This window comes from Lipotes vexillifer, unplaced genomic scaffold, assembly GCF_000442215.2.
Source record: "Lipotes vexillifer unplaced genomic scaffold, Lipotes_vexillifer_v1.1 scaffold477, whole genome shotgun sequence".
NCBI classification, from domain to species: Eukaryota; Metazoa; Chordata; class Mammalia; order Artiodactyla; family Lipotidae; genus Lipotes; species Lipotes vexillifer.
In genome coordinates, this window is record NW_006770652.1 from 1,529,063 (window position 1) to 1,542,801 (window position 13,739).

General features: G+C 37.5%; 1 protein-coding gene across 1 annotated transcript in view; it reads left to right on the forward strand.

The window, feature by feature from the left end:
• IRAG2 (inositol 1,4,5-triphosphate receptor associated 2) overlaps window positions 1–13,739 on the forward strand; it is a 37,331-nt gene that overhangs the window by 14,190 nt on the left and 9,402 nt on the right. Inside the window, exons 7-11 of the mRNA XM_007446273.1 lie at window positions 3,127–3,184; window positions 4,338–4,392; window positions 4,474–4,501; window positions 4,769–4,909; window positions 9,537–9,671. Of these exons, the coding sequence (XP_007446335.1) occupies window positions 3,127–3,184; window positions 4,338–4,392; window positions 4,474–4,501; window positions 4,769–4,909; window positions 9,537–9,671 (417 nt within the window). The remainder of the gene's footprint in view (window positions 1–3,126; window positions 3,185–4,337; window positions 4,393–4,473; window positions 4,502–4,768; window positions 4,910–9,536; window positions 9,672–13,739) is intronic.

The following is a 13,739-nucleotide window of genomic DNA, read 5'->3' on the forward strand; positions in this document are numbered from 1 at the left end:
CCACAAAAAAAAAAAAAAAAAAAAAAAAAAAAAAAATCAGGTAAGGAAATATATGCACGTTAACAGTAAAAGTAATATGTTGCAATGATATTTAGAACTGTCCCTTTAAGTTTGCAAAATACTCTTAAAAGCACTATTGCATTTTATCATTTCAAAATATTATGAGGTTAATAGAATTTAGTTATACTAATATTGTACAGGTGAAGAAATTGAGTCCAAACCATCCAGGGTCACTCAGTAGACTCAGGTAGGACCTCCTGACTCCACACTGATTTTTCTTTCATTCATTCATGCATTCATTCACTCATTTATTCATCAAAGATCTTCTGGAAACAAGCTAAATATCTGTCTGTAGAGTACTCTTAAATAAATGAAGGCATTAATAAATAAGGCTAAACAAAACAGTGATATCTGTCTTAAAGATGTGTTGTAATTAATGGAAGAAACATACAATTACTCAGTAATTAGACTGGTCAGCGATATGAAAGAGAAATGGTTGGGGTGAGAGGACAGAAGAGTTGTCATGGAGGAGGTACCTAGTGAGTGGTATCGAATGTTATACAGGTACATGGCAAACTGCTATAAAACATTATAAGGATGAATATTTAAATGTTTATAGAAAAAGAATTAAATTCCTTTCCTTAAAGGGCAGGCATATCGCCACTGGTATGAATTTATAATTATTTGAAGGGTAACTTACAGACTATGGGCAATTCTACGTTCCTTCAAGGGTCTTATTTATACATCAGTCCCTCTCTGTATTCTATGTGCGGAGGTGTGTGTCTGTGTGTCTGTGTGTGTGTATTATTATTGCTTTCCCCTCAGTGTATAAACATTCTTTTAGTTAGGCCTATTTGATTACAAGAAACAGAGACTCATGCAACTAACTCAGGTTAAGAGAAGGTTGTGGCATGTATACATTGAAGGTAAAAAGGTCGATAAAAATTTTATACTATTCTTATCTGAAGGGAGTGGAGTAATCGGATATGTGATTTGGGATAATTCTTTGTAGTGTAAAGTATATATAAAGTGTAGTGTCGGCTAGCCCACATGCCGAAAGTGGTTGCCCCTTATAAAAAATGGACAGAGGAAAATTCAAGTCCTCTAGTCTTTCCTAGCTCATCTCAAAAAAAAAAAAAAAAAAAAAAGAAAGAAAACTTAAAAAAATAATGGATTAGAAAATGTAGTAATGGAGGTGGAAAATTGGTTAGAATGCTATAGTAGTAATTCAGGCAAGAAATGAAGATAGTATGAATTTAGTGATGATGGAGCAAGTGAGACTCATTTGAGAGATACTTGGGGTATAGCATTCACAGTACATGATAACATAATCAGGGGTCTGGGAAAAGGTCAATACCCAGGTTTATGGCGTAACCTACAGAATGAATAGAATAACATGAGAGTAGGAGGGAGTTAGAAGAATTTGTGGGGTAAATTTACTTTAATTTGAGGTAAGTCAAGTTTCAGGTTGATATGAGACATCATTAATACCCTGTAAGGAGATTTTATAGATAACTATATACACATATTCATAAGCTCACCCGTGGGACTTTCAGAAGCGGACACACGTTTGTGAGTTATCAGCAAAGAACCAAGCAGGTGGATGAGATTCCCCAAGGAAGGAGGGCAGGCAGAGAGAGAGCACAGAGGATAATGGACTCTTGATGATTCCATTGCCTAATAAGAGAAGGCAATGGTGGAGGAGACCAAGAAGGAACTTTGCAGTGATGGGGGGACATCAGGAGAGGGGAACCAAGGGATGAAAAAACTTCAAGAAGGAGGGGATTATAGATCGATTTGGAAGCTACAGTGAGGTCACATAAGATAAAGGCTGGGGCTCCCCTGGTGGCGCAGTGGTTGAGAGTCCGCCCGCCGATGCAGGGGGACGCGGGTTCGTGCCCCGGTCCGGGAAGATCCCACGTGCCGCGGAGCGGCTGGGCCCCGTGAGCCATGGCCGCTGAGCCTGCGCGTCCGGAGCCTGTGCTCCGCAACGGGAGAGGCCGCAGCGGTGAGAGGCCCGTGTACTGCAAAAAAAGTAAATAAATAAATAAAAAGGGAAAGGCTGAAAATTATCCATTGGATTTGGCAATAGGGAGTTCACTGATAACTGGGGAGGGCGGTTTTCTTGGAGCATTAGGGGCAGGGGCAGAGTAGTTCACTGATCACAGATGGGAGATGAGGAACTAGAAACAGCAACTGTGGACAACTCTTCCCAGAAGAAGTGTAACCAGGAAGCACAGGAGAGGAAGAAAATGCCATAGCTGGAAGATGTCACAGGGTTGAGGGGGGATTAAAAAAACTTGAGTATGTAAATATTGATTTTTATAGTGTTTTACCTGTATTATTTCATTTGTGTGTTTTACCTGTATTATTTCATTTGTTACAGTTGTCCAGAACTTACATGACATGGCATCAAGGGCCCTACCAAGGAAATTTGTCTTGGCCTTATTTTTTATGGAAAATTTCTGAGAATGTTGAATAATGATTATCCTAAAATAATTGTATACCTATAGTTTCTCCTTTAGATTTCCCCAGGCAGTATAGTGCAACTCTACTATTATGGTGATTCTTGTATGGATACATTTGTAGGACAGTTGGTCAGTGACCTTAAAATATATTCAGATGGAGTAAAAGCCAAACATAGCACAATCTTAGCAGCTATTTTGCCATAATTTCCCCAACAATCCATCTGGAAAGCTGCGTGTGATAGTCCCAGATCACCACGCCCCCTCTTCATCCATTCAGTCCTATCTCTCCCTCAAGCTCCAGATTGTTCCTTGTCTGCAGAGACTTTCCATGCTTCTTAACCCATGGTGTTGCTCTCTTCCTTTTGCAAAGCACATATTTATCTATCTCTCATTTACTTGGCAAGTAATCCTAGTTTGCTTTGAAATAACTTGTATCATGATTGCAGCTTTTCATGTACTTCTGTTTTTTATGCCTCAGCTAGATTAGAAAGCCCCTTGGAGTCAGTCCTCTTTTCTTCTGAATGCCTAGCACAGTTCTTTGCATACTATAGAGTGTTTTTTGAACAGGGTAGGCAGGAGAGGACAGGAAGTCAAGAAATGATTCGTTATGAAGGATTTCCACTCTATGTTCAGCAATAAAATCTCTTTATGATTTTAGGAAGCCAAAGGGGAACCAGAAACAATAAATGAGCACAGAAAAGAATGTGTGGCAGGAGGTAAGGAATGTTCTCTTCCAACCCCCATGTGAACTTTTATTCCCTGCTGGTATGTTTTATGGATGAAATCTTTCTGAGTAAAGATATGGCATCTACAACTCTGCATCTCTAGATAAAATCAGCCAAATAGAACTGATTTTGATTCAATTTGTAGCGTTTTCAAAAGGCCATATTTATGTTGCATTGCCTGTTAAGCCCAGAGGTCTTGTAATAACTAGTGCCCTATTGTGAACTAAGAACCATGCCAATGTTGGTAGCAAATTCTAAGCTCTACTCTTATTTTTTTATTGTTCCGTCTAAAAGCAAATAAGCCAGTATTTGAAGAATGAGTGCTAATATGCTTCTCTCCCCATCTCCCTTCTGTTAGGACGGAATAGTGAATAGAGTTCTGGCTTTGGAGTCACTCACTGTATGCTTGGTCACTCTCTTACTTGCTGTGACTTTGGCAAGCTATTTAACCTTGAGTCTTAATTTCTTCATCTGCAAAGTGGAAATGATGAGTTAGAAAAAAAAGAAAGTACCCTTTATGAAATATAGACTCTACTAAGTACTAGGCTAAATTCTCTATATGCATAGTTTTATTTAGTTCTCCCCAATATCTGTGTGAGCTAGGTAAGCTGCAATTCAGTTTCCTAGCCTATAAACTGTAGATAAGAACGATACCCACTACAGAAGGTTGGCTGTGAGGATTGAAGAAATTATGTATAAAGCACTTAGAAAAGTGCCTGATAAAAGTTCTCATAAAAGTTGCTGGTTTTAAATCCTTGGTCCGCAGGAAAACCAGGGTACCAGATGAGGCTATGCATTTAACCATGGAATCAAATCAAATAAACATTCAAATGCAGAAAGAACAAATTGGGCTGTTCCTTGACTCTGAGACATCTTCAGGTTTTCAAAGACTATTGACATGCTGAAGTGTGAGCCCATAATTTCAACATGTTCATGATCCCCAAAGCGTAGCCTAACGTTATCTTATATTTAAGCAAATGCATTATTAGCTGGCAGTCTTCTCAGACATATTTCAATGAACGCCTTTGTTTAGTGGAGGGAGGCCCTAACAACATTGGATTGAATGTGCCTGTAGCTGTTAAGCCTGTTTAACCAAATACTATCTTATTGTCTTTTTTTTTTTTATCTTACTGTCTTTTAATAGGCGCTGCTGTTTCCTCTCTTCCTGTGAAGTCAGTTAACTTTAGACAAAGTGACAAGTAAGCTCCTCCTCATATAGCATGCTCACATTTTTTGCTTTTCTGTTGAACTATGTTTGAGTTCTTTCTCTTATCTTACAGCACTTCTGCTAATGAGAAGGAGGTGGAGGTAAGTTTCAAGCAAATGTTTTTTCCTTTAGTAAAAATAATACGTGTTTCAGACTCACTCACCTGCAGTCCCTGAGAGCTTTTGCACAAGCTATCGTACGTTTGGTGTCTGTCTGGCTTGGCCATGACAAAGTGCAGGGAAAGCCTATGCGTGCCAGCATTATGTCACTGGGAGGAGAAAGAAATGCCTCAGTGTAATTTGGTATTAAACTGGAAATTTGACTACATCCAATGTTCTGTCCTCACCCTCACATTATTTTGACAACAGGCCGAATTTCTCAGGTTATCTTTGGGATTTAAATGTGACTGGTTCACCTTGGAGAAAAGAGTGAAGCTTGAAGAAAGATCCCGTGACTTGGCGGAAGAAAATTTGAAGAAAGAAATTACTAACTGTTTAAAACTGTTAGAGGTGAGACTCATAACATATGGGGACTACACGTTTGGTTGTATTATTAATAAGGTTTTCAAAATTACATAAGAGTTTACCTGTATGACTAAAACCAACACTAGGTACCAAGCCCTGCCTGACTCAAATGTCAGTTAATAGGAGGTAAGAATTCAGGATCAGGCTAAGATAAAAGGTTCACCAATAGAAGGGTATAAGGAATAAAATAAATAAATGTCGTTTAATGTAGTTATATGAATCTTCTGCCATCTCTCTGTATCTTCAAATAGATTCCAGGCAGAAGAGTAATTATGCAGAAAACTGAGCAACAGGAGATAATATCAACGTTAAGCTTCAAAGAAGAGAATCAAAAGACGATTTCCATTTAATTAACTGAAAAAAGAGAATGGTGACATTTCAGTCTTGTCAGATAATGGGCAAACCTTCTGTAAGGTACACAGAAGTGTAACAACTATTATTCTTCTATTTTGTGAAGTCACCATAAATATACGGATGGGTTGGAAAATTAAGGGGGCTAATTTTGGAAAAAGAAAATAAAAATATAGAAACCATATTCTGTTTTTTTACTGTGGTTAAAAAAGCACATAATGTAAAATTTACCATATTAATCATTTTAAGTGTACATCAGTAGTGTTGAGTATATTCACGTTGTTGTGAGATAGATCTTCAGAACTTTTTCATCTTGCTTACTGAAACTCTATAGCCATTAAACTATTCCCCTTTTGCCCTTCTCTCAGCCCCTGGTAATCACCATTCTACTTTCTGTTTCTATGAATTTGACTACTTTAGATAGCTCATGTAAGTGGAATCATATAGTATTTGTCTTTTTGTAACTGGCTTATTTCACTTAGCATAATGTCTTCAAATTCATCCATGTTGTAGCATGTGGCAGGCTTTCCTTCCTTTAAGGCTGAATGAAATATTCCATTGTATGTATATACCACATTTTGTTTATCTATTCATTTATTGATGGATATTTGAGTTACTTCCACCTCTTGGCTATTGTGAACATTGAACATTGTTGCTATGAACATGGGTGTGCAAATATCTCTTCAAGACCCTGCTTTCAATTCTTTTAGAAATATGGCCAGATGTTGGATTGCCAGATCATATGGAGTTCTATTTTAAGTTTCTGAGGAACCACCGTACTGTTTTGCACAGTGGTGTTACCATTTTACAATCCTACTAACAGTGCACCAAGGTTCCAATTTCTCTACATCCTGGCCAACATGTTATTTTCTGTTTTCTTCTTTTTTTTTTAAATTAATTAATTTATTTTTGGCTGCATTCGGTATTCATTGCTGCATGCGGGCTTTCTCTAGTTGCAGTGAGCGGCGGCTACTCTTTGTTGAGGTGCACCAGCATCTCATTGTGGTGGCTTTTCTTTGTTGCGGAGCATGGGCTCTAGGTGTGCAGGCTTCAGTGGTTGCAGCACGTGGGCTCAGTAGTTGTGGCTTGTGGGCTGTAGAGCACAGGCTCAGTCGTTGTGGCGCATGGGCTTAGTTGCTCCGCAGCATGTGGGATCTTCCCAGACCAGGGCTCGAACCCATGTCCCCTGCATTGGCAGGCAGATTCTTAACCACTGCGCCACCAGGGAAGTCCCTATTTTCTGTTTTCTGATGGTAGCCATTTAATAGGTGCAATGTGGTATCTCACTGTGGTTTTGATTTGCATTTCTCTGACGATTAGTATTGTTGAGCATCTTTTCATATGCTTATTGGCCATTTGTATATCATCTTTGGAAAATGTCTAAGTCCTTTGCCAATTTTAAAATAGGATATATGATTTGCAAATATTTTCTCCCATTCCATAAGTTGCCTTTTCATTCTGTTGATTATGTCCTTTGATGAACAAAAGTCTGTAAGTTTGATGTAGTGCTATTTGTCTATTTTTGCTTTTGTAACCTATGCTTTTGGTGTCATATTCAAGAAATCATTGCCAAATACAATGTCATGAAGATTTTCCCCTATGTTTTCTTCTAGAGTTATATAGTTTGGGGTCCTACATTTAGGTCCTTAATCCATTTTGAGTTGATTTTTGTATATGGTGTAAAATAAGAGCCCAACTTTACTCTTTTGCAGTTTTCCAACATCATTTGTTAAAGAGACTATCCTTTCCCCATTTTGTACTCTTGGCACCCTTGTCAAAGATCATTTGACCATATATGTATAGGTTTATTTCTGGGCATGCTGTTCTGTTCTACTGGCCTGTCTTTATGCCAGAACCATACTGTTTTGGTTACTGTATCTTTGTAATGTGTTTTGAAGCCAAGACATGGGATACCTTTAGCTTTGTACTTCTTTTTCAAAATTGTTTGGCTCTTTGGGGTTCTTTGAGATTCCATATGAATTTTTCAGTTTCTGAAAAAAATGCCTTTGGGATTTTGATAGAGATTACATTGAATCTGTAGATTGATTTGAATAGTATGGACATCTTAACAAAATTAAGTCTTCCAGTTCATGAACACAGGATGCCTTCCCCTTTGTGTCTTCTTTCATTTTTTCAGCAATGTTTTGTAGTTTTCAGTGTACAAGTCTTTCATCTCCTTGGTTATGTTTATTCTCAACTATTTTATTTTTTTGGATGCTATTGTAAGTGGAATTATTTTCTTAATTTCCTTCTTAGATGGTTCATTGGTAGTGCATAGAAATGCAGTTGATTTTTGTGTGTTGATTTTGTATCCTACAAATTTGCTGAATTTGTTTATTAGTTCTAACAGTCTTTTTGTGGAATCTTTAGGGGTCTCTTTAGGTAAGATCATGTCATCTGTGAACAAAGATAATTTTACTTCATTCTTTCCAATATGGATTTTTTGAATATATTTTTTTACTTGCCTAACTGCTCTGGATAGGACTTCCAGTACTAAGTTGCATAGAAGTGGTGAGAATAGGCATCCTTGCCTTGTTTCTGATCTTAGAGGAAAAGCTTTCAGTCTTTCACCATTGAGTATGATTTTAGCTGTGAGTGTTCATATGTGGCCTTTATTATATTGAGGTAGTTTCCTTGTATTTCTGTTTTTTTGAATATTTTTATCATGAAAGGTGTTGAATCTTGTCAAATGCTTTTCTTATCAGTTTAGATAATCATGGGATATTTATCCTTCATTCTGTTAATGTGGTGTATTGCACTGATTGATTTTCATATGTTGAACCATCCTTGCATTCCAGGACTAAATCTCACTTGGTCATGGTTTATAATCCTTTTAATGTGCTATTGAATTCAATTTGCTAGTATTTTGTTGAGGAGTTTTACATCACTATTCATAATGAATATTGGTCTGTAGTTTTCCTGAAATGTTGTTGTCTGGCTTTGGTATCAGGGTAATTCTGGCCTCAGAGAATGAACTTGGAAGTGTTCCCTCCTCTTCAATTTTTTGCAAGAGTTTCAGGAGGATTGGTATTAACTCTTCTTTAGCTGTTTGATAGAATTCTCTAGTGAAGCCATCTGGAACTGGACTTTTCCTCTTTGGGAGATTTTTCTTTTTATAACTGCTTCAATCTCCTTACTAATTATTGGTCTACTCAAATTTTCTATTTCTTCATGATTAAGTTTTGGTAAGCCATATTCTGTTTGACTAACAACTAATATATGCTCTTCTCTTTCTAACTAATGGTGGTTATTTAAACTGCAGTAAGGAACTGTATGTCTGACAATGGTCATTCCAGTTGGTTAGCAACTTTCCAGTTGCAACTCATACATATCTGCCTGTTTCAAAAGTGGCTGCTATTTCATTGAGCATCTATGGTGTGACAAGCAATTGGCATCTATTACCTCTCATGTCACAGTATCCCTGGAAAGAAGATGCAGTTGTCTCCATCTGACAGATGAGGAAAAAGCAAATCAGAAAGCTTGATATTATAACATTTGTAGAATGAAGATGCAATTTACAGTCAATGATGCCTTTTGGTTTTATTGGAAGCATTTTTCCTTTCTGATGCTATACAAAATTTATGGTATTTTAGACATGCACAAGTATTAGAAATTTGCTCATGATCACACAGCTAATGAGCAATGGCTTGTTGGCTTCCAAATATGCTGTTCTCTTAATTCTTTCTCCACCCCAGTGAAACAGATGGCCTTCCATCAGGAAAGCCATCATCTTGGTTCAAGGGCAGAGGTTTGAGATAAATATTCATAAGGCAATGAAGACGTAACGGCCTAACCAGCTCAATCTCACCTTGTCATCAATAGAAGAGCAAATCTAGTAATCAGAGTCATATCTAATTCGAGTATATTTTTATTACTTTTCTTAAAAGTTCAAACTATGCTCTTCATATAGTGTATTCAATTCATTTATAGGCATAATTTCTTTACCATTGCCAATTAATTACATCCCATCCTATTAATTGTAGAAGAAAGATATAAACACACATGAAGGAGTAGCAAATTTGGGAAGTAAAGAAGGAAGGGATCAAAAATAGTATAAAAGGCTTTGTGAATACCTGCATAGGTCTACCTCATAACCAACAAAGGTATTAATATTTCAGTATTATTCATTATTGGTCTTTGCTGCTGCTTTTCACCTTCCACAAAGATAATAGATTCATCTGCATTTACAATATAGTCAGTGTTAGAATCACTTGCTGAATACTTGGGTTGGATACTTTTTAATACTTTACTTTCTGTGCAGTCTTTAACACCTCTTTGTGAAGATGACAGTCAAGCCCAGGAAATCATTAAGAAGCTGGAGAAAAGTGTAACATTCCTCAGTCAGTGCACAGCTCGAGTGGCCAGTAGGGCTGAGATGTTGGGAGCCATTAATCAGGTAATTTGTCTCCCTTTCTCCAGTTACAATGAAATTACTAAAAGTGGATTACATTTCTAGGAAAAAACTATATTTGATCATTTCAGAATGTTCTTGATATTTTCCTGTTTCAAACAATGCTACAATAAATATCCTTGTTTATGCATCTTTGCACACTTATTCATAGAGAAGTAGATTTTCAAAATTTTCTTTGTGGGAAAATCTGGGGAGACTTTAAATTTTTGAACCTCTACCTAAACAAACTTGTTAAAATATATTTTCCTAAGAAGGAGACATTTCACTGTGATGATAGTTTTAGTCTGAACATTTGTTATACACTTCTAATATTCTAGTTTCTTTTTAACCCCTCGCCAGGCGGTAATATTCTTTGTTTTATTTTTATTAAAGTTACGTATGTGCATAGCTTTTTTAAAAAAAGTCAAGTAGTTCTCAAAGCCTCCTTATCCCATTTCGCATGTTCCAGAGCAACAACTTTCAACTCTTTTGGTTTGTTTTTTATTAATATTCATATCTCCAGATAATATGCTTATACTGTCACTAAGTGATTCAGTTTTAGATATTTATTGGTTTCCTACTACAAAGATGAATATTTATTTATCAATCTTTCCCCCTCACACCTCTTCACTGTCTTTCACCTTATTGTTGATCTCTCTTCTTTCCTAACCAAGCTTAAATTCCATGGTCAAACACAACATTAGCTCCCTTGCATGAACCCTTAACACTTTTCCTTCTCTTGTTTTCTTTTAATCATTAGGAAAATCTACAACCTTGTTTTAAATCCATTTCTCCACCTGATTATACCTGCATAGCTGGAAAACCTCACACCTCTATGCTGACTGAGTTCTTTTGAAATTCATCACAAACCTCAAGTGGTCCTTGGGGCTTCCCATCTTTCACACTTTCTCCTTTCTCCTCAAATCACCATCATGTCCTCCCCTCTCTCTCTGTCAAATAATGACTTTGCTTCTTAACTCAGTAAGAAAGTTGAGGCAATCAGAAGGGACCTGCCAAAAGCTCTGAACCTACAAGCACCTAAACCCTTGACATTGCCTTCCTTCCTGGTACGAAAGATGAGTTGTCTCTCATCCTATCCGTGGCCAACCGTTCCACCTGTATATAAGATCTCATCCCTTCTAAATTACTCAGAATCTTGGGCCCCAATTCTCCCTGCGTTCTTCCATCTCCAGTTTCTCCCCACGCTACTGAATCATTCCCATCAACACACAAATACGTTGTTTTTAAGACAGGAAAAATAACACAAAACAAACACAAAGAAAAAAATCTTTCACTCTTTCTCCTTTGGCTACCACCCTGTTTCTCTGTTCCCATTTTTAGCAAATCTCCTCAACAGAATTGTGCTGTTTCCAATTTCTCTCCTCCCAGTCTCTCTGAAACATATTCTAGTCAGCCTTAACCTGCTCATTTTCCTTAACCTGTCTGCCACACTCAACATGGCTGAGCTCTTCCTCCTCCTGGAAACACTCTCCTCCTTGGTTTCCAGGTACCACAGTCCCCTGGTCCTTCTCTCTACATCACGGGGCAATCCCTTCCAGACTCCTTTACGGGTCCCACCCTTTCTCCCAGCCCTCTTAATCTTGCTGGGCTCCAGGGCTTCACCTGTGCACGTCTGATTTCCATCGTCACTCAATCCCCATACGATCCCATGTAGTCAACTGATGACTCCCTAATTCACACACTCATCCCAAACCTCCGCCATGAGTTTCAGACTAGAATCTCCTACTGTTGATGTAGCTTGGAAGTTTGATAAACAATTTCAGCTTAACACATCCAAAAATAAACTTCTGACAGTCCCTCCAAAAACTGTTCCACACTTAGTCTCCTTACCTCAGTAAAGGGCAACTCTGTCCTTCCAGTTGCTGGGGCTGGAAAACCTTGGGGGCAATTCTCAACACGTTTCTCTCACACACCACATATAATCCTATGGACAATCCTATTTACTTTACCATCAGAACATGTCTGGAATTCGACCACTCATTTCCCTCTCCACAGCTACCACCTTAATCTAAGCCACCATTCTATTTTTTTCCCAGATTACTACAATATCTTCCTACATGGTCTTCTTGTCTCCATCTAAATCCAGTCCTCACCCCACCCCCATAGTCGCTTCTCAATAAAACAGCAGAATAATCCTTTTAAAACTTAAGCCAGATCATGCTACTCTTTTTTTCTTTCATGTTACTTATTGGTTCACAGCCCTCCAGTGGCTCCTCATTTTTTTCAGAATAAAAGCCAAAGTCCTCATGATGGCTTAGAAAGATCTACATGATTCCCCTGCCTTCTTACCCCTTGGACTTTATTTTCTGTGACTGTCTTCCTGGGTTATTGCACGCCAGCCACACGGGATTCGTTTCTGTTCATCATGCTGCCAACTCAGGCTCCCAGTTCTAGCTGTTCCCTATGCCTAGAATATTTTTCCTCCAGGTGTCCACATGTCTTAGCCCTCACCTTCTCCAAGTCTTGTTCAAATGTCACCTTCACAGAATAGCCCAGCTGACCACCTGAGCTCCCTTGTAAAATTTAAACCCCTTCCACCCCAGAGCTTCTCATCCTCCTTTTCCCTGTCTTTTTTCATAATGCTGATCACATTTTAGCATACTATTATGTTTTACTGACGTCTTATTTGTTGTCTATCTCCTCCCACTAGAATATAAGCTCCATGAAAGCAGGAATATGTGTCTGTATGGCTCACTGCTTGTCTCCTCAATGCCTAAAATGTGCATAGCAAGTACTCAAAAAGTTTTTGTTAAATGGGGGAGTATATGACACCAAAAGCAATGGCAAAAGAATAGATAAATTGGACTTCCTCTAAATTAAAAACTTTTGTGTATCAAAGGACATTATCAAGAACGTGAAAAGATAATCTACAGAGTGGAAGAAAATATTTGGAGATCATATATCTGATAAGGGTCTAGTATCCAGAATATATAAAGAACGCTTGCAGCTTGACAGAAGGAGAAACAACCCAATTAAAAAAATGCAAATAAGACTTGAATAGGCATTTCCCTAAAGAAGATATACAAATGGCCAATAAGCACATGAAAAGATGCTTAATTATTAGGGAAATGAAAATCAAAACCATAATGCTATACCTCTTCACACCCACTAGGATAGCTGTAGTAATAGAAGGAGAAAGGAAGAAGGAAAATAACTAGTGTTGACAAGGATGTAGGGAAATTGCAATATTATTATCATATTATTAAGATATTATTTAAGCATTAAAAGGAATGAAGTGTTGATACATGCTACAATGTAGATGAATCTGGAAAATTTTATGCAAACTATAGGTGCTAGACACAAAAGTCACATATTGTATAATTCTATTTATATATAGTATCTAGAATGGGTAAATCTTTAGAGAAAGGTAGAAGATTGGTATTGGCTAGGTTTTGGTGGGGAGGGGTGAGTGGGGAGTAATTGCTTAGTGGGTATGGGGGTTTACTTTGGGGTGATAAAAATGTTTTGGAACTAGATAGAAGTGGTGGTTGCACAACATTGTGAATGTACTAAATGTCACTGAATTGTTCACTTTAAAATAGTAAATTTTATATTGTGAATTACACATCAATATTAAAAAAAAAGAAGAAATACAATGAATGTATTTTGTCAGGTTCCAATTCAAATAAAACTGTAAATAGATGTTTTTGAGACAATTGGGGAAATTTGAATGTGGATTAGATGATAAGATGTTTCTGTTAATGTTGTTAGACGTGATCATGGCATTGTGGTTATTTAAGACAATACACTCCTATTGTTTTTTTTTTAGATACTTACTGAAATGTTTATGAGTAAAACAACATGATGTCCATCACCTGTACTTAAAAAGAAATAGCATTCAAAACTTGAGATGAAACTCATATAGCAAAATGTTAGTGGTTCTTGAAACTGGTTAATAGACATGTGTGGGCTTATTGTCTACTTTTTGTGTCTGTTGAAATTATCGTAATAAAATTTTTTAATTAAAAAAAGTGGATGGGGCTTCCCTGGTGGTGCAGTGGTTGAGAGTCCGCCTGCCGATGCAGGAGGCACGGGGTCGTGCCCCGGGCCGGG